This window comes from Asterias amurensis, chromosome 11 (assembly GCF_032118995.1).
Source record: "Asterias amurensis chromosome 11, ASM3211899v1".
Classification (NCBI taxonomy): domain Eukaryota; kingdom Metazoa; phylum Echinodermata; class Asteroidea; order Forcipulatida; family Asteriidae; genus Asterias; species Asterias amurensis.
The window spans coordinates 2,826,984-2,846,893 of NC_092658.1; the positions used below are offsets into that span (position 1 = coordinate 2,826,984).

Genomic DNA, 19,910 nt, shown 5'->3' on the forward strand with positions numbered 1-19,910 from the left:
CAAGTGTCCCGAAAGTCCCCTACTGGGAAAATTTGGAACAACAACTTTAAGCCTGCAAATGGCCTGGTGCCTCATGAAAAAGCTTTCTATGAATTTCCTTTCACGTAGGGCCTACCTATCAAAGTCTCCGTAAGTCCAGACTCCGGACTACTGTTTGCACAGCATGTCTGGCCAAGTACATGTAGTTGTTCTGCCAGCGCAAGCACTGAAATTCGTCTCAACCAAAGAGGATGGATTAATACACAGTGAATTCAGGATGGTTAAGGTGAGTGGAAGCGTCACATTATGCTAGAATGCTGCTTTTGTTTTGAGGAAAAAGTGACTCACAAGTTTGTGGTTTTCTCGCTACTAGTTAAAAAATAAAGGTGGAGTGAATGGACAACCTGATTAGATACCTCAGGAGAGTCATTGATCAGTGCCCAATTTCATGGAGCTGTTTTAGATTAGAACACAAAAAGTAGCCAAGCATAACAAAATTCGCTCGCCAGAAAAAAGGTTACCAGCCAAACTACCATGACACAAGTACAATTTGTGACGGGTATCCTGCTCATCTCTGCTTAACAGAACAAGGTTCTAAAAGCAATATTCTCTGCTCAGGCAACTCTATGCTGATATTGGGTCCTTGTCTCCAACGTCTGAGCTATGTAAGTGGTGTCATGGTGGCTGTGGTTAATGCAAAGGAAGGTAGTCTTGGAGCAAGACTTTCTTGTTTTTGTTTTGATGAACAATTTTCCAAGCATCAGGGTGCTACAATAGACACCAACCCCACAACATCGTTAACGGCTTTGTTATGGGCAGCGTATGTTAGCCGTGGCCATGACAGCATTCCCTTAAAGGTGGCTCGCTTGCCGAAAAATTTAAAACATCCAACGACCAGTCAAATTTCTTTCCAAGTTGTCCAGCTGGCTAAATGAGTGTTGACAAACGTCCAATTTCAGTATTGTTTAATATGAAACTAATCACCAAATATAATTTGATCTTCCAAGAACAAACTGTATAAAAATACTCATTCATACAATTTTACCAACTTTGTATTAAAGGAACACGTTGCCTTGGATCGGACGAGTTGGTCTATGAAAAGCGTTTGAAACCGTTTGTTATGAAATGTATATGGTTAGAAAGATGTTTTAAAAGTAGAATATAATGATCCACACAAGTATCACTCAAAATTGCATGGTTTTCATTTTACGTCGCCAACTAACACGGTCGGCCATTTATGGGAGTCAATTTTTTGACTCCCATAAATGGCCGACCGTGTTTGTCGACGAGGTAAAACGAAAACCACGCAATTTCAAGGCATATTTGTGTAGATCATTGTATTCTACTTTTACAACATCTTTCTAACCATACCGATTTCATAAGAAACGGTTACAGAACGCTTTTCAAAGACCAACTCGACCGATCCAAGGCAACGTGTTCCTTTAATACTAATGGCCGTGTCCGAATTAGCGGCTACAGCTACGGCTAGATTTCCACATCACCATGCGTTGAGGTATAGGACGTCTTTAGCAACAGCCATAGCCGTTGACACCAATTCGGATACGGCCTAAGCAGGGCTAAGACTGAGTGGGTGTGCTGTACAGTTTCAGGTGGCCAATGTTTTTGCAAAGATAACCTTTAAAGACTTGCACCAAGTCTGTTGTCACTTGATTCTCCACAGACCTTCCTGGCTCCGTCAACAAAACATATACAACCGATCAGACCCACAGATCATCCAACTGGAAAGTCATCAAGTTCATCAAGATGTGTTACACGACAGTGTGATTTTGTTTTCAGCTACGCGCATCATCCAAGACGGAAGGTGAATCTTGTAATTAAAGTAGTGTGTGATTTCTTTTTAGAGTTGTCAAGTATTGAGAACAGTTTTAAATATTTTCATGACTGGTGTCAGTATCTCTAAATTATTTTAGAACATTATGAATTTTGAAAGAAATTTATCAAAATCTTGTACTCAATGAGTCAATACAAAGAAATATTTTTGCCATAATTGTGCAAAAAATAGTTAATGGCCTCACATTTGACTCACGAAGGCTAAAATATAATTACGTTGCTATATCTGCAGGCGACAGAATATTGTATAACTTCTTGAGTCAGGCTACATGAAGGTCCCTTAGCCTCTGATCTTGAGGGTTTTCCTCAAGATCCGTGCTATAATCCCAAAGAGTTATATACAAAATTTTGCAGCTCTAGACCCTCATTATTTTACAATTAAATTATTATTATCATCTACTCTCTGGTTCTCAAACCAAGCCGAGACCATTCAAAAGTGCCCTGCAGTATAATCAATAAGCCTGAACATATGCATGATAGTTGGTTATTGAAAAGAAGTAGCTGAATACTTTATTCAGGCATGCAACTGCCAGTTGAAAAAAAGAGGACAATTTTCAAAGGCACAACGCAAGTGCGGAGCGAGGCAGCCGAAACGCCACAGGACATGATACCCACAATGGTACCCAAGAAAATGTTGAGGTTTATTATGGTCGTAGGTGAATTGTTGGCATGTACTAGGCTTATTTTACATGATTGTAGTTGTACACTGTTGTTGCCAGGCATATATTAGGCTTAACAAAAAATCCACTGAAAAAAATAAAAAATAAATAAAACTTTTTTTCTTCTTTTTTTTCACGTAAAAAAAAAAAAAAAAAACGCGGAAGAGTTGCATGCCTGTTTATTTAGTAAAAGGGCTGGCCTACAAATGTACACATTTAGTCTGTTTTTCTGAATTGTTTACAAGGGCAAAACAATCGGTACTTGTACACACGGTCAAGGAATACTTTGCCTGCCTGAAGATACATGTACCTGTGAAGACAAGATGTTGAAGAATTCTCAGCTCATGGGAGGCAAAACTCAGAGGAGAAAAACAGACACAAGAATTAGGTAGGGAGTGGAAAACACATTACACTTGCAAGGCTTCCGTTTGTAGTGGGATTTGCACAAGGATCCACAGAGGTTGAAGGCAGGGAAAGAACCCCCTTAGCCATTCTGAATGCCACTATTAATTTAGTGAGATTTAGACAAACTAATTATAAATTCCAATAAAGAAAAAGTGGTACAATGGTTGAAATTGTGTTCAAATAACAACTATTTCCAATTTAGTTAGACCACACAGTACAGCCACTCCAAAGTACAGTGGAAACATCCCACAGACCCAAGAGGAGTGACGTGTTAAACTTAGAAAATAAAAACATTTACAAAACAAAATTCCGGACATTTCCAAGTTGGTGCATTTTAGTTTTAAAAAGAGTCAACAGAATTTGAAAGATTTTAATGCAGGGTTTATCGTGTATCAATGATTAAAAGGGTTACGCAGGAACAGGTCAAAATGATATTTATTAAATACTTTTAAAATTTGATTGCAGATATCAAATGAGCCTTGATGATGAGCGTTCTAAATGTTAATTCTTAGATTTTTGGGGGACAATATTTCAGATGGAAATATCTGTTTCATCAGGATAGACTACTCCAAAAGACAAATTAGTATTAAAAAAATGCATCATTTTTATTCCCCAAAACAGGTTCAATTACTGCAATACATCGCCTGTAAAGCTATTAAAGGCTTGACCTATGGTTGCAAATAATTCAAACTAATAAATCTGTTGTATAACTGACGAACTGATTTATGAAACATGACGACGAAAATATAGAGGAAAAAAACAATAAACAACATGCGGTGTCCCCCACGCGTGCGCAGTGAAGTGCCAGCTGATGCATTGCGTGCACGACACACAGCGAAATTTTTGGTCTCAATCAAAACTTTGAAGGTTCATTTCTACCTGACAAAGACATAAAAACTTACGTTTTGGGGAGCTGGAGAGGCTGTGCACCCCTTCTCTGAAACACCCCGTCGACGAAAACACCATTCTTGCCGTTGCAGTTGAGAAAGAAGCTCCGATTTTCGTAGATAATCTCGAGGTGTTTACGTGAAATAAAACTGGAGTGGCCCATGTTTACATCGACCTCTCCTTGCTTGCTGTTGCGACCGATCGTGATCCGAGTTTTGCGGACCAAAAACTCAAAGTCACGGCCTTCAAGACGGGCAATAACGTTGCCTTTTTCATTCTCATCAACCCATGGGATTCTGCTGGGGCTGGCAGGGGCTGATTTGAGCGCAAGAAGGGCCCAAGCGTCGTTATCCGAGGCCTGTCGAAACGTGGCCATCCCGATCTTACTTGGCTGTGGTCACAAAATGGCCGACACGTATGAAAACATCGCACCACCCCATCCCTTATCTGGCGTCCTATTTCCCGTCGTGCATTGCGATGTGCATAGGGAGAACGCGTACATTTCTGAACCATGTGGTGGGTCAGTGCCGACTGGGGTAAAGTGTTATGCTGCCTTTTGCTTGTTTATCAACAAACTTGGGAAGTTCACGCATCAACGTCACGTAATGGATCTTCTGGAAAATACCACCAATGTGGATTAACTATGGAGGTAGAATAACGCAGAGGAAATTAAAACGGAAATGCTTTGCGAAAGTAAAACATGTGATTAATTTGATATTTTATGATTTGTTTGGCCAGACTGAGATGTTCTGTTTAAGGTTCATCACAGAATGTCCAGTTGTTTGTTGTTTTGTTGTTTTGGGGGGGTGGGTTGGGGGGTCGCAATGAAATTTTAAGATGGGGTGGGATTTCTTTTTCGTTTAAGTTCTATAGCTGTATTAGGAGGAATCAATATTTCTTGCGATTATTTGTTTGTTTCGTTTTTCACATTTTTTTTTTCTATAGAAAAAAAATAATTATCATGTGGCAGGATGAAACACTCTCCCACCCTCTCCAACGCGAATCGGCAACATTTCCCAAAGTGTCGCCATGTAAACATGGTTTGTGGAGTGTGGCATCATTGCTAATTTAACTTCAAATAATAATATATTGACGTTTATAAATGACAGTGGCTGTCAGTATTGAGGCTCATGACAAAATCAGTCAACTGATGTCTGCGATGTCTGAACCATGTCTGCGCTCCATCATGTTTTTTTAAAACATAGGATTCGGGTACTTTTTCAAAATGTCCACAGATTTACATTAAACTTACAGTGTTTGAAGATAATGATAGTGGAAAGCTTCCCTTCAAATATTACTAACTAAGGTTGTGTAGTTTTTGAGAAATGAGTAAAACAAGTCATTTTGGTCTCATGAGACCAAAATTATTTTAGCATGTAAAATCCTCTTAACCAGTTGATATTATACCAAAACCATAGCATAACTGGTTAATACGTTTTTACATGCTAAAACTGAGACGAAAATTATTACTTTTACTCATTTCTCAAAAACTACAGCACCTCAGTAAATAAAATTTCAAGGGAAGCTTTCTACTATCATAATCTTCAAACTGTGTAAGTTTAATGTAAATCTGTGGACATTGTGGGTTTTTTTAGGAAAAAGTACATAAAAATACCCTTTAACCAATTCCAACACAATGTTGAGAAGGAAAACAAAAAGAAGAAGACAATTTATTGTCTTCTTCTTTTTGCACCTTGCCTGCCGTCGACGACTAATGACGGAGTCAACAACGCACCATCAGTTTCGCCTCCTACGTGAGCTGTAAACAGGGATTCATAAATACCTCATACAGTTTCGCTATTCCTATTGGTGGAGAGCGCGTCACGTGGGTGTGCATTGAACTTTTGTTTATGACCAGTAAAACGTGTTGAAACATGGATGTGACACTTGAGCTGGCACCTGTTCTTATAAGACAGTTTCCGATCATTCCTATTGGTCGAGAGAGCAACGGCTGAAACACTAAGTGCCACATCACGCGATACGCGCGACGCGCACAGCATTCCCTTATAAGGAGTTGTTTACCTGAGAGCGGCGGAGGGCTTTACCATTTCATAGCTGGAGGGGTGTGTTGTGTTGAAAGAAATCATTGAACAATTACAATGTTTGCATTTATAGTTTTACTTTTTGACCAAAAAGTGTTGATGTTTTTGATCGAAAAGGTATTTATGAATGGGAATCAAAGTGTGTTGAATCGGTTTTCAACTAGTAGTTTAAACCCGCCGAGGCCTGGTTCTTTATAATTTACCTCGACTTCGTCTCGGTACAAGGACCAGGCCTCGTTGGGATATTCACACACATTGATTCCCTTATTATCCTACTCAAAAGACTCAATACGCTGTTAGTTTACTTGAGGGTTTCGGTTCTGATTTTTGCCGAATCTAGTACCTAGTATAAAAAGTATAAATGGCGGGTCAACGGTCAACAGTTAATTAATCTACATTGTTGTCAGACCAATTTTTTTTTTTTTGGGGGGGGGGTTAAATAAATTTATGGGTATTTCCGGCATTATTAATTCTAATGGACTGTTGTTGTTGAAATCACTCTCGGGATTTTTTTATGAGGGAATCATCCAAGTTCAACCTTTAGGTTCAACAGACTGCACAAAAAGTGATGCAATAGAGGGCGGGCTTCTCCTCAGACTTTTTGTCACCACCGGCCATAGAGCTAATAGACCTTTCTTTTGCAACGTCACAGCCCGAGTTTTTGCCAACCCAGATTGGAAAACTATGGAAAGCCGTAAGTGCAAATTAAGAACAGATCGCTATTTTTTGTAACAATGTAACCAAATTTGTTGATTTTGTTAAAAACAAAACAAATAATTATGAGAGGTATTTTATTTAATTGAAAGTTTGCAGAAAATGCTGAATTTGGTTAAAACATCTGTTTTTAAGATTTAGTGTTTTACTAACATTCGGCCGACCATGCCAACCAAGGCGGTTTGTTTATCAACAAAAGAAAGGTCTATAGCTCTATGGTCACCACCAACCTGGAGCCATTGTCCAAGGGAATGGAATTCTGTCCGCCGGAAATTCAGTCCCCAATTAGTCTGTGCCCCTGTATTTATTCACGAGGTCACGAGCCTCGAAGTGTGACGTCAGATGTTCAGGCTATCCCCGGCCCCCAATGGGAAATTGGGGAGGATGGTTCAAACGAGGGGGGGCGGGGCGCTATCAGAAGAAGTTTGTACATAGTTTGCCATAGGGGGGGGACCGAATTTTCTTTCCGTTGTGTAAAAACCATGCACAACTAATGAGCGATCTACAACCCCGCAAATGACCGATTGCCCTAATGTTTACACGTGATCACTGTGTGACCTGAGATCGGTAGAGAAACACACAGCTACACACAGTAAAGACATGGGAAGGCGTGCCGATTGCCCATAACCGGCTGTATTTTCGAACGACACTTAACTAAAAAATGAAGCCCTTTGTTGTGACATTGACTCAAGCCATTTTCTGTTTAATAAGCCCAGTATTCTACTACAAAAGAGGTTTCTTTTTAGTTGGTGTTGGACTTCGTAATTTACAGAGGTTTGAGCGAACTCATGCGCCTAGATTTTTGCGTTGTGTGCAAGGCTTCATGCTTGAAGTAGGCTGTGCCAATCCTAGAGGTCTAATCAAGTAATTTGAGGGTTGAAATAAAGGAATTGGCAGCTTCTTCAGGGGATTTTTGTTGAAAATATTGACAGCAAAATCATTACAATGAGGGTAATGTAAAATCACACTTTCCGTACACAAACACAATAATGACATAGTTTAAAATTATGTGGAACTGTGTTTATCCGCGCCCCATTACTGGCATTGTTCAGCCACCGGTAAGGTCTCACGGTACAAACTCAAGAATATTATTTTTCAGTGACTTCGAAGAAAAGCCTCGATTTAACAAACAAATGCAACAATAATCACGCCTTTTTAACGCACGTTGATATGCAGTACGCCTTTTTGTTGATGTGTATTAATACCGTAATAGAACTTTATTTTTTATCTGAAAAAAAATCTTTCCCTATATCGAAGTCGAATAATTCAAGAAATCTTTATTCCGAAAACCAAGGTTAAAGGCAATGGACACTATTGGTACTTACTCAAAATAATTATTGACGTAAAACCTTTCTTGATTACGAGTAATGTGGAGAGGTTGATGGTATACAACATTGTGAGAAACGGCTCCCTCTGAAGTGGCATAGTTTTAGAGAAAGAAGTAATTTCCACGAATTTGATTTCGAGACCTCAGATTTAGAATTTGAGGTCTCGAAGTCAACCATCTAAACGCACACAACTTTTGTGTGACAAGGGCGTTTTTTCTTTTGTTATTATCTCGCAACTCCGATGATGACCGATTGAGCTCAAATTTTCACAGGTTGGTTATTTTATGTATGTTGAGATACACCAAGTGAGTAGTCTTTGACAATTACGATTACGTGTTAAGGTGATCTGTGGTGATTATGCATTCACCATCTCCACCCAAAAAAAAAAAGATTTCATGCTGAGCAAATTTTGTTGTGCTTAGCAGCTCTATGAAATTGGGCCCTGGCGTGACGCACACATCACATTCTTCGTTGACAAACTGTGCGTGTTTTTTTCACAAGAGGGCGCACTTTTTTGAAGTTTTTTTCCGAAGCTGAAGGTTGTTCACCCACGTACGCGACGTACACTGTACAAATACGAATACTGCTGGGACGACGCGACCTACACACACAGCATGCAATCCAAGCCGTGATTTGCGTCTAGTCTGCGGTCGGCCCAACCCATTCACCGTGCGCTGCCTACACAGCCAGTACACTGTCGTAAGTGTTGACAGACTTGTGTTGTAAAAAGTAAAGTTATGGTTGAGTAGTTTACTGCATGAGGTGTTTTGCAACTTTATTTGAAAGCCGAAGAGAGTGTTGCTCTTTGACGGGTGTTAGTTCTCGAGGACACAGACTGGGTGTGGAAGACGGTTGTTTGAGAATTTTAAAGTTTGCAAGAAGTTTTTCGAAAGGAAATTCGGATGGCACAGAATCATCGTCCAGTTCCACAGTACAAAAACGTAAGTCCTGAGATTTCTTTATTCTGCTTCGTGTCCTTGCTCAGTATGGTTCGATCATGCAAATTGCTGAACAATAAGTTGAGTTCCTTCATGGTCATTCCTGTTTCACCCTATGGCTACTGGCAGACTGCGCTGAGTGTTGAAATGAAAGAAAGACGGGACAGATGTATGCATGACATGTGTGTTGTCTGTTGATGTTGGGAGGGGGCGGGGACTGGAGAGGCCAGGGGTGGTTATAAAAAATCTTAAAGAAAATGAGGCTGCCATTGAATGTGGTGATGAGGAAGGGCAAGAGGGACTGCATTCCCCTGTCAAATTTAGATGTTCGGACACCCCTATGTTCCGACACCCCTATCCTATGTACCAACACCCCTATGTATGTTCCAACAACTGAACCTATGTTCTGACACCCTTATGTTCCGACATCCCTTATGTTCCGACATCCCTATGTTCCGACACCCCTATGTTCCGACAAGTTATTTTCGCACATTATTACTCTGATAATTAGGCCTATAATAAGGGAATCAATGTGTGGTGAAGAGGTTTTCAACTAGTGGTTTAATCCCAACGAGGCCTGGTTCTTGATAATTTTACCGAGACAAAGTCGAGGTAAATTATCAAGAACCAGGCCTCGGCGAGTTAAAAGGTGTAATAAAGTAAGAAACTCTGTAAAACCACTCGTTTCCGAGTGCTTGAGCTCTGTATGTTTCTACCTCCATGGTATGTTCAGTATGTACGATGTCCGTACGCATGTAATTTCCGGTTCCGTTCGTGCGCATGCGCGTATAGTCTTGGTGCATATTCGCTGGTTTTCTTTTCACACACAGCGCGGCCAACTCACCGACAGCGCCTGCATCGCCCGTAACAAGAAACGTCTTGCATCAAGACTAGCACGGACAACTGGTTATAAACACTGGTCATTATCAACGGTTTAAACACCCCCACGTGTCGCGCTCTCCACCAACAGGAACACGTGATGCGCTCTCCACCAATACGAATAGCGAAACTGTCTGAAGTATTTATGAATAAAAAATTAACGTGTTTTACAAGTTTCCCTGCAATTTTAGGCCGAAAATAAACACCAAGGGGGACAATCCTCTGGTAAAAACTTAATTATAGCTTTCAAAAGTCAAACGAACGCAATTGGTTCGAGGTTCCAGGAATAGAAACCCCAATCCACTCAAACCCAGCTTTTCCATCTTCTCCCTCCCCACATACATACAGCACAAAATTAAGTGTAATACAGTGCCTCCAGAGCTCCTAGACCTCATAATACCCTCCACTTTAAAGTATTTCAGTTCTCCAGAAAGATTGAATGGGATAACCATGGCCTAAAACATGCCCAAAATCATTCAACACTATTAGTGTCTGAGGCTGTTATTAGGCTTCAATACTTACATGAAGGCCATCCCTTCACAAGTGTCCCCCCCCCACCTACCCAGTGAAAAACCTTTGCAAAGTGAAAATAGCCTTGCCCTCTTAAAGTTGAAATTCCAGGCCTTTGTTGAGTTATAATCCCAGTTACTTTCATAACAACCAGTCAAATGTTTCAATAAACTTTTGTACGTTTTTTTTATAATAAACTTTTTTTTAATTTATGAGCTAATGGATTGAAACTTTCAAGTAGATTTTGCTTTTAAGACACTGAACTGGACACCTTATTGTCAAAGACCAGTCTTCTCACTTGGTGTGTATCAATATATATGCACAAAATAACAAACTTGTGGAAATATAAACTCAATTGGTCGTCGCAGTTGCGAGATAAGAATGGAAGAAAAACACCCTTGTCACATGAAGTTGCTTGATTTCGTGATCTCAAAATCTTATTCTGAGGTCTTTAAATAAAATTCAAGTATTTTAGTGGAAAATTACTTTTTTCTTGAAAACTACGCTACCTCAGAGGGAGCAGTTTCTCACAATGTTTTATACTATCAACAGCTCTCCATTGCTTGTTACGAAGTAAGTTTTTATGCTAACAATTTATTTGAGTAATTACCAATATTGTCCAGTGCCTTTGAAACTGATTGTAAAGATGGGTAGTATGGCTTTCTAAATAAAACTTCTGGTTATTGTTCTACTTTCAAACTTATTTTTTCTTCTCTTTTTTTCTCCTGCTTCAGGGAATGATGTTGTCCGACACTCAGTATCAGGGTAAGAATTATTTGTAACTTTCGTAACCTTTAAATTTGTTACTAAAACCCTTTACTCCCTGGGGCTTTTTTCCTACAGGCGTCCTCAATCCTCCATATCCTCCTCTCCAAGTGGTTTAGACGTGGATAAGATTGGAATGCCTGGCCCAGTGATAAGCAATAGACCTTTATCACGCTGCCAACATCTTGGTCATGTTCCTTGTATCCAACAACAGTAACAGTTGCTAATATTCATTGTACAAAAAGGAACCAGACTAATTTTCCTTCCAGCCTCAGTTTGATTACATTGATTTGAAAGAAAGAAAAAAACAATATGGCCCAATATGATAACGGTCTATTGTTAGTTCAGGTTAATTGGGTCGGAGGCCCTCAGTCCTTCACTTTGGCAAAGGGGATATTTTGAGGGTATGTTTCATGTTTCTAATGAAAAAATGTAAAAAACAATATATAGGCATGATAAACCCTAGTTATCCTGGTTTAATTTAATTTCTAATTTTTTTTCACCCTTGTAGAAAATCAGTGTAATTTTTACTAAATACATGTATAGCTGGGAAGAGTTTAAGTAAAGTCTGTTCATCAAGACATAGGCCAGCCCTTGTACTCCAGTAAATTTGTTGTGTTTTTCAAGTGTTGAATTTCATACATGACTTATTTAGGCTACAATCCGTGGAGTATTTAAAGGAAAACTTGACAAATCATTTAATCAGTCAAAAAAGAAAAACCAGAGAATAAGACTTGACTTCCGTGTCCGGTTACTTGTGAGCATTTAAGGATTTTGCCCAACTGATGTTCATGTTATTATCAAACCTGTTTAATGGTTTCACCAAATCAGGCAGGATTGGCAAATGGGGTTTCTTAAAAATAAGCACCCTCATCCCAAATTTAAGGTGTTTTTATTTTCCAGTGTTATTTAAAAACTTAATGATGGGTATTTTCATTTTCAAGAATCCTTTGTTTAGAATAAAATTTTATTGGAAGATTTGGTGTCATAGACAAATTAGGTCTTTGCTTGCTAGTTTTCGACTTGCAGTCTTTATTAGCCTAGCCATGGGCAACCCCTTTAAAAGGTGGAGTCACATTAACTCTATGAGAATGAAACCTCAGTAGATTTTGGAGCAACAAGAGCTTTTTTGTTGTGGGTTAGGGAGACATTCTTTCTGTAACAAGATCGTTGTTACTTCTAGAAAGAGAAAATACTCGCCATGACTTCAGGCAGTACGTGTAGGGGTGATGGGAACACAATGTGTCCAATGTGTTCACTACATTGAGAGTCAAAAAAAGAATTGACTTCATCCAGGGACTTTATCGACTTTCCCTCCCAGCACTGTCTACCACAGACCCCTCCCCCCTCGACCCCCCTCCCCACACACCCCTCCCCTCCCTCCCCCTCCCCCACTCCCACTTACAGCTCTCTGTTACAGTCTTTGTGTGGCGTTCCTTTGTTCTGTGCAATTAAGTTTTATTCCTTAAAGACAGTGGACACTATTGGTAATTGTCAAAGACTTGTCTTCACAGTTGGTGTATCTCAACATATGCATAAAATAACAAACCTGTGAAAATTTGAGCTCAACCGGTTGTCAAAGTTGCGAGATAACTAAGAAATAATTAAAAAAACACCCTTGTCACATGAAGTTGTGTGCTTTCAGATGCTTGATTTGGAAACCTCAAATTCTAAATCTGAGGTCTCAAAATCAAATTGGTGGAAAATTATTTTTTTTCTCAAAAACTACATTTCTTCAGAGGGAGCAGTTTCTTACAATGTTTTATACTATCAACCTCTCCCATTACTCGTAATCATGTGAGGTTTTATGATAGTAATTATTTTTAGTAATTACCAGTAGTGTCCACTGCCTTTAACCCTGAATTTAACGCTGTATGGACATGTGTAAGTCCACAAAGTGTTTCAAGCTCCATGTGGACTTCTTTTGTTCTCAGTAGAATTCTTGTTGTTGACTTCAGAAAGCCATATGATTGAGAAAATCCAACAACGTGTTCGTGTAGCATTGACACTTGCTGAATAAAGTGAAAACCCCTGAAGGTTTTTCCAATCAATTTTCTCTAATCAGAATTTTTTTAAGCATTAAACCCGTACATATTATACCAACTCAAGTTGTACTCATTGTATTTCTCCGTGTTCCTAGAAGTCAGTGGTCGATGCCCTCAAATGCCTGAACCCAAAACTCAAAACAGTTTTATTCAGTTTATGTCAACAGGAAAAATGTCCCAGATTTTACTCATAGTTTGGGTTTTCTGTTTCAAGGAAATATAAGGCCACAGTGTGGGATGATTTGTTGATCTTTTGTGGTGACCGTGGGATTAGGGAAACTTGTTATAGATTTGTTGGGGGCGTGAACTTTGGTGGACTCTCTAACCCTTCTGAATCATTTCCATGCCATCCCTGATAGTAAAGCTGCATTATTAAAGGCACTGGATACTACTGTTAATTATTCAAAACGGTTTTTGGTGTAAAACATTACTTGGTAACAGGCAATGAGAGAGTTTAACACATTATGAGAAATGACCCTCTCTGAATTAACATAGTTTTTGAGAGTAAGGTTATTTCTCACTCAAATCTTGAAAGACATTGAGCCTGAATCCTTGAAAGCCATTGGACCCTTTCGGTACAGAAAAAAAAAAAAAAAAAAAAGTTCACAGATTTACAAATAACTTACAGGGTTTACAGAAGGTAGTGGTGAAATACTTTCCTTGAAATATTATTCCTTGAAATGCTTTACTTTTTGAGAAAACAGTAAAACAATATCAATTCTTGTTAGCGAGAATTACGGTTTTATTTTAAACACATGTCATGACACGGCGAAACGCGCGGATACACGGGTGGGTTTTCCCGTTATTTTCTCCAGACTCCGATGACCGATTGAGCCTAAATTTTCACAGGTTTGTTATTTGATATAGAAGTTGTGATACACGAAGTGTGGGCCTTGGACAATAGTGTTTACCGAAAGGGTCCAATGGCTTTAAGGCATCTGAAAGCACACAAATTTGTGCAACAAGGGTGTTTTTTCTTTCAGTATTCTCTTGCAACTTGATGTCCAATTGAGCCAAACTTTTTACAGATTTGTTATTTTATGCATTATTATGTTAGGATGTACCACTAAGTGAGAACACTGTCCAGTGCCTTTAATCTTGTGGCCAACATTGGTAATGTCAAAGACCAGTATTTGCACTTTTGGTGACCCAACATTTACAGGAAATAACAAACCTGTGGAAGTTTGTGCTCAAGTGTTCGGAGCTCGGAAGATCAAAACTAATTGTTTTACTCCAAAGAATCTATAAGCATTTCAGGCAAACATTGTGAAAGGGAAATTTCCCACATCCATTCATAGAATGCCTTTGAATCTTTATAAGGGTGAAAAAACGCCCCAAAATACCCATAAATGAATTTATATAAGAAACCATCATTGTTCATTGTTGAGTTAGGCTGTTTTGTTATGGAAGGGGCGAGCTGCTGCCAGTGCCACTGTTGATTCCCTCTTTTAATCTACACTCTTGTAAAGTAGCCAAGGTCTTTTCTTGTCTTTTAGAGAAATTGTAATCCGGCTTTAAGTTGTAAGTTAATGTTTACCGGAATTTCAGGGTGGCTGAATGACAATACAGGGAGCAAACATTGGTCTTTTCTCGGCCCGTTGTTTGGAGTTTACACAGTAGTATAGGAGCGATTTGGGTCTCAGATTGTGGACAGACTTAGCAAAATTGTTCTCCTGTTTACGAAGTGATTTGGAACGGAATTATCAACACTGTACATAATCAATGCATTCATGAAAAAGCTCTTTCAAATGCATTTGAATCTTTCAAACCAGTTTGAGTTGTCAATTCCCTATGTGTGTCAAGTTTAAACAAAATGTGTGTTTTTAGAAAACAAACAAAGTGAAAGTGACATTTCCTTTTTGACATTGTTTGGTCATCACTATTATAATTAGATTATAGATTTTGTTGAAGAACAGTTGTCAATAGTGATTGTTATGTACTTTGGTTCATTTCTTAAACAAAAACTTTTGGCTCAGAAAGTAGACAGACTCAGGAAAAATCGTTCTCCTGTTAATGAAATGCAATGATTTGGAAAGGAATTTCAACACTGTCTAAGCAATGCATTCATGAAAGGCTCTCTTTAAAATGCATTTGAATCTTTCCAGCCAGTTTTGGTTGTCAAAGCCCCTTGTGTCAGTTTAAACAAAATGTGTGTTTTTAGAAAACAAACCAAGTGAAAGTGACATTTCCTTTTTGGACATTGTGACTGTTTTTCGTTTGCACTATTATAATTAGTAACTATAGTTTATTTTTAAAAGACAGTTTGTCAATGGTGATTATTATGTGCTTTGGGTCCTTTCTTAAAGAAAAAGCAACAATGGGGCACTTGTAGAACCTCCTTCGTTGAAAATGAGACTCGATTACCCAGAATGAGAAATGAAACCCCACCAACAACGGTGGACAATCCTCTTAAGAAAGAGAAGACAAACAATTCCAAGACATTGTTAGTGGGTTCTCATTTTATTTGTAAACTGTATGGTGTTAGAATAATGTTTGCCTCCAAATATCTGTTCAACCTTTTTCGCTTTTCTCTCCTTTTTAATGGCAAAGTATACCTTTGGTTGTTTGAATCCTATAGATACAATAAAACTAACCTATGAAAATTTCATTTCAAAGGGTGGTAACAAGCTTTAGATATTGTCGAAAAACTGGAGCGTTTATGTCCACGCAGGAAGAGTTAATTTGAACTGGAACACACCAATCTGAGAAACATTTCTTGCAGAAAACTCTCAGATTGAGACGTTTTTGAATCCTTTTCTCTTCAACATTTCCTTTGAGGGGAAACATTTCTCAAATTTATTGTACATCAGTATTACGTTATCAAAAGCTGCAGTGCTTCTTGTACCAAGACAGTTTTTAAGGTCATTAATTTTGGAGTAACTACCATCAAACCTTCCATGTGCATAACATTGGATAAATGATAAGTTAGATTTTTTGAGAATTTAGTATTAGCAAATCAGTCCAAGGAGGATGTTTGAAAACAGTGATTAGGTTTCTAACTATTTTCTGATGACTCCGGTGACCGATTGAGATTAAAGTTTCACAGGTTTGTTTAGTATTTTATGTATAGTTGTATTACTGGCTCCACATAAAGTGCAGATACAGGTTTTTGACAATTACCAATGTTGTCTGAATGCTTCAAGAATGAAAGATGAAATTAAAATCTCACCACATCACAAACAAGTTTGCCCTTTTGAGGTTTACTTCAAAATTAAATTCAAAGCAAAAACGACAACAATCAAATTTTACTTGGTTCAATTAACAATGAGCCTCAGAAATATGATTTCTTCGAATATGCTTTTATCTTTTTAAAAATGAAAAATTTATCCACCACCAGCTTTAAAAGTTCCTATATAAGTGAGAGACTGAGGTTTTTCAGGGTCGGAGACCATACAATGGATTCTTGAATTGAATAGCGGCTGTGGGCAGAGTATAACAAAACCATTAGTTGTGCACGTTTCTATAATCATGGTAATCTCGGACAGCCTACACATACAAACCACTGTTTGTATTCTATAAAGCCCCACTCTTCTAAAACCACTTGTGGTGTTGCTCGTTGTTGGTAAGATTTCTCACTCAACCAACCTCCCCCCCCCCCCCCCCCCACACACACACACAAGGAGAATGGGTGTTTGTTCAACCTTCGGGACATGTCTATGAATAAGAAGAGTACAAAACTTTGACGGAACGGTTTATGAAATGGTGCAGAGATTGTAGGAATGAATTCCGGTAATATTATATACTTTACCTAGATTCATGGTAAATGCATCCAGGAGAACTTCAAAATAATAATAATGTACCTTTGTAATAAATTTAATAATAATAACAATACAAAGTTCTTATAAAGCGCACATATCCTCGACACTACGATCAAGGCGTTCAAATGCCCAAGACGGGGGATCAGGTTGGCTGAGTGGTTTCTATCCCAGCCTTTCACCTCTGTGGATCCTGGTTCGAATCCCACCTCAGACCCGAACCTTGCATGTGGATTGGAGAGGCAGTGGGGGTAGTGCCAAAGGGGTGTTGAGAAAAGTGGGACACCCCAAATAATATTTCTTGGTCAGTGATTTAAGCTTAGTTACCAAATGAACCATTAAATTAAGTGGACAAGGGTATCCAGATTAAGAGTCAGTCATTTTGCTGACAAAAAGAAACCCTTTATTTTACCTTTAAGAGTAGTTTGCAAAACAAAAAAGGTGGGGGTTTTTTTTCGACGCTGTTTTTTTTTTACAATGTGGTTCTAGTTTTGGACATGCTAGACTTTCTCAAAACAGTGGAGGATACTAGCAGTCTAGCAGGTGGTCAGACTGGCTTCGTTCCACACATCTTCTGAAATTGAATACTTGGAATGAAACATTTCAAAGTTCTTAAAGAAGCCGAAAGTAACTTGAGGCTTTTTCGTGAAACTGGATGGATTTTCTCCAGCAGACAGTCAGAGCTCACTGCCTTGAAAGTCTAGCAGAACAAACCAGCTCTTCTCGGAGCCACTTACTCACAAACAGATTTGTACATGGTGTCACCACAAACCTTACTTACTTGAATGGATACTGGTTCTGTTTTATGGTACACTCCGCTGGTAGTTCCACAATCAAAACACTTTTGCATAATGGATTTTAACAGGAACCATTATCTGATATGGTTCTTTGTTTTCCCGTCTATTCTATACTTAGTCTTAACTAGTTTTTTCATCCAGCGACCTTGCGCTATAAAAAGTTAACCTTTGTACATCAAATGCTTTCCACAATGAGCATACGCTTTCTGTCGAGTTCTTTAGTAGCTCTTACTTAGCACTCTTTTCAGAGAGTGCAATACAAATGCTTTGTACCATTAATGCTAGTCTCCTTTCTTGCACTCTGGCATCTGAGCAGAACTTCTGTAAGCAGCATTTTATTTCTCGAAACCTTTAAGAGCAGAAAAGAAAGTACACGGATTAACAAAGTGCCAGCGTTAATCTTCCTCTCCGGAGCAAGCGTGTCAGATTCAAAAAAGGGTATTTTCACAACTGTGGTGGTGCATAAATTGGAACATTCAGTTTAAAAGGATTGATGGTGTATGTTTGGCTGAGGAGATGTAAGCTGGATAAGACCAGCTCGGGTCTTAATCCCTTCAGGTGGCTCTGTTGGAGGAGGCATGAGGACAGCTGTCACATCATGGACTGGTCATGTTTGTCGTCCGGCCCTCAACGCAATGTTGAAGTGGGCACTGGGTCTTACAGCTCTCAAAAGCAAGACATCCCCCCACCCTACCAAACCAATACAATAAACAAGGGTCCCAAACCCAACTGCAAAACAATGTTGTCATCTGGCTCTCAAATCCGCAGAAGATTTTCCCAAAAACTTGGACCTCAACTGGAGCCGACACAGGCACACCACACTGCACACAGCTTGTGCTTATTATTCTGTTGGAATCTTGTACCTCAGACTTTTTCGGCATCCTTGCCCCCCTCTCCCTCAAAGTATTTTTTCCCCTGCCTTTCACCTCTGTGGTCCCAGGTTTGAATCCAGTTGTGGACACCTGTGGATTGGGGTTTCCAGTTCCTAGCTGAATGGGCAGGTTTTCCCCAGTTGGAAGGCGAATTGGGGGGGGGGTGTTTTCCTCCAACATCTTTACAAATTTATACTTCTTCAAAACCGTGTCTTTCAAGCTATCTTCAATTATCTTCAAAGTTTGTAAAGTTCAGTGGTTTCACTTCCAGAATGATTAAATAATTAGGAATTAAAAAGTAAGCAATAGTGTCTAGGATTTGAGGCATTGCAAGGTGAGGTATCAATGTATATTTGGTTTGCGGTAACACCATGTGTGTATCTACTTGCCAGGTAGAGTTTGTTCTTAGAGAACTGTCTTTCTATATTCTACTACCGCGGAGTAGATGTTCGGGGGTTCGGGAGACTTCTCAGTTCCGAAAAGAACTGTCCTGCTTTTTAACTATTACCCGAGCTTCCATTACACAGGTCTGACGTTGTTGGGAAATGTAGCTGGCCTGGTAATGAGTGACTGCTTATCACAGGTGTGTTTGAACTGATTACTGAGTTACTTTGGGCATGCTTTGGGTGTATTCATTGGATCAATTGTGGGCCAAGGTTCTTATCCCCTCGCTCTCTTCAGTGGTCGGAAGGATGTGGTATGCAGACTGACTAAGTGGATAAGCTTCATACAGAGTGCAAACAAAATACTGTACTATGTAACCTATTGCTGGAACTTCTGCCAGCCAGCAGGACTACCTTAAAAGTTCTGCCAGCCAGCAGGAAAACCTTCTGTCAGGGAACTTGTGCCAGCCAGCAGGAATATTGTGTAACTTCTGCCAGCCAGCTAGAACACCTTTTGTCACAAAACGTCTGCCCGCCAACAGGAATATTTATGTTTTAAAGTCACCTGGAAATAGAATTTTTTTTCTTTCAAACATTACGAACAATAAAACAATTTTTTTAGTAATTGTTTGTCACGATTTATATGTTTAAAAAATATATAAAGTTGTTTGGGGAGCTGACTCCGCCTACCCCTTTTGTGACGTCAATCGAGGCAGACTTTGCCTGCAATGCGTATAGTAAACACACGTGCAAAGTACATGTACGTCCAAGCCGTGAGTTGGTACATTTCAAAAAGTGTTTTTCTGCATTCAGCAGCAATACACCTGGTCGGCATTGCCGGAAAAACCCCCTTTTTTTTTTTTTTTTTTGAAACGTACAAACTCACGACTTGGTCCGTACATGTACTTTGCAATTGTGTTTACTCTACGCATTACAGGCAAAGTCTGCCTCGATTGACGTCACGAACAGCGCCCTCTCGGGTCGGGGTCTACTCTTAAATTTGTAAATAACATAAGAACTGATTTTTTAAAACCTTAATTAACTGTTTATTCACATTCCACTCATCAAAACACATATATTAGTGACAAAAGCTTTACTTT

At 39.2% G+C, this 19,910-nt stretch overlaps 2 protein-coding genes across 3 annotated transcripts in view; one reads left to right on the forward strand and one right to left on the reverse strand.

Moving 5' to 3' along the window:
• LOC139943826 (forkhead box protein K2-like) overlaps positions 1-4,209 on the reverse strand; it is a 31,135-nt gene extending 26,926 nt beyond the window's left edge. For both annotated transcript variants that reach the window (XM_071940658.1, XM_071940657.1), the window contains exon 1: positions 3,797-4,209. In XM_071940658.1, coding sequence (XP_071796759.1) covers positions 3,797-4,158 — 362 coding nt within the window. In that variant the 5' untranslated portion in view covers positions 4,159-4,209. The remainder of the gene's footprint in view (positions 1-3,796) is intronic.
• Positions 4,210-8,519: 4,310 nt separating this feature from the next.
• LOC139943829 (neuronal-specific septin-3-like) overlaps positions 8,520-19,910 on the forward strand; it is a 57,826-nt gene continuing 46,435 nt past the window's right edge. The window contains exons 1-2 of the mRNA XM_071940660.1: positions 8,520-8,807; positions 10,928-10,958. Of these exons, the coding sequence (XP_071796761.1) occupies positions 8,769-8,807; positions 10,928-10,958 (70 nt within the window). The 5' untranslated portion in view covers positions 8,520-8,768. The remainder of the gene's footprint in view (positions 8,808-10,927; positions 10,959-19,910) is intronic.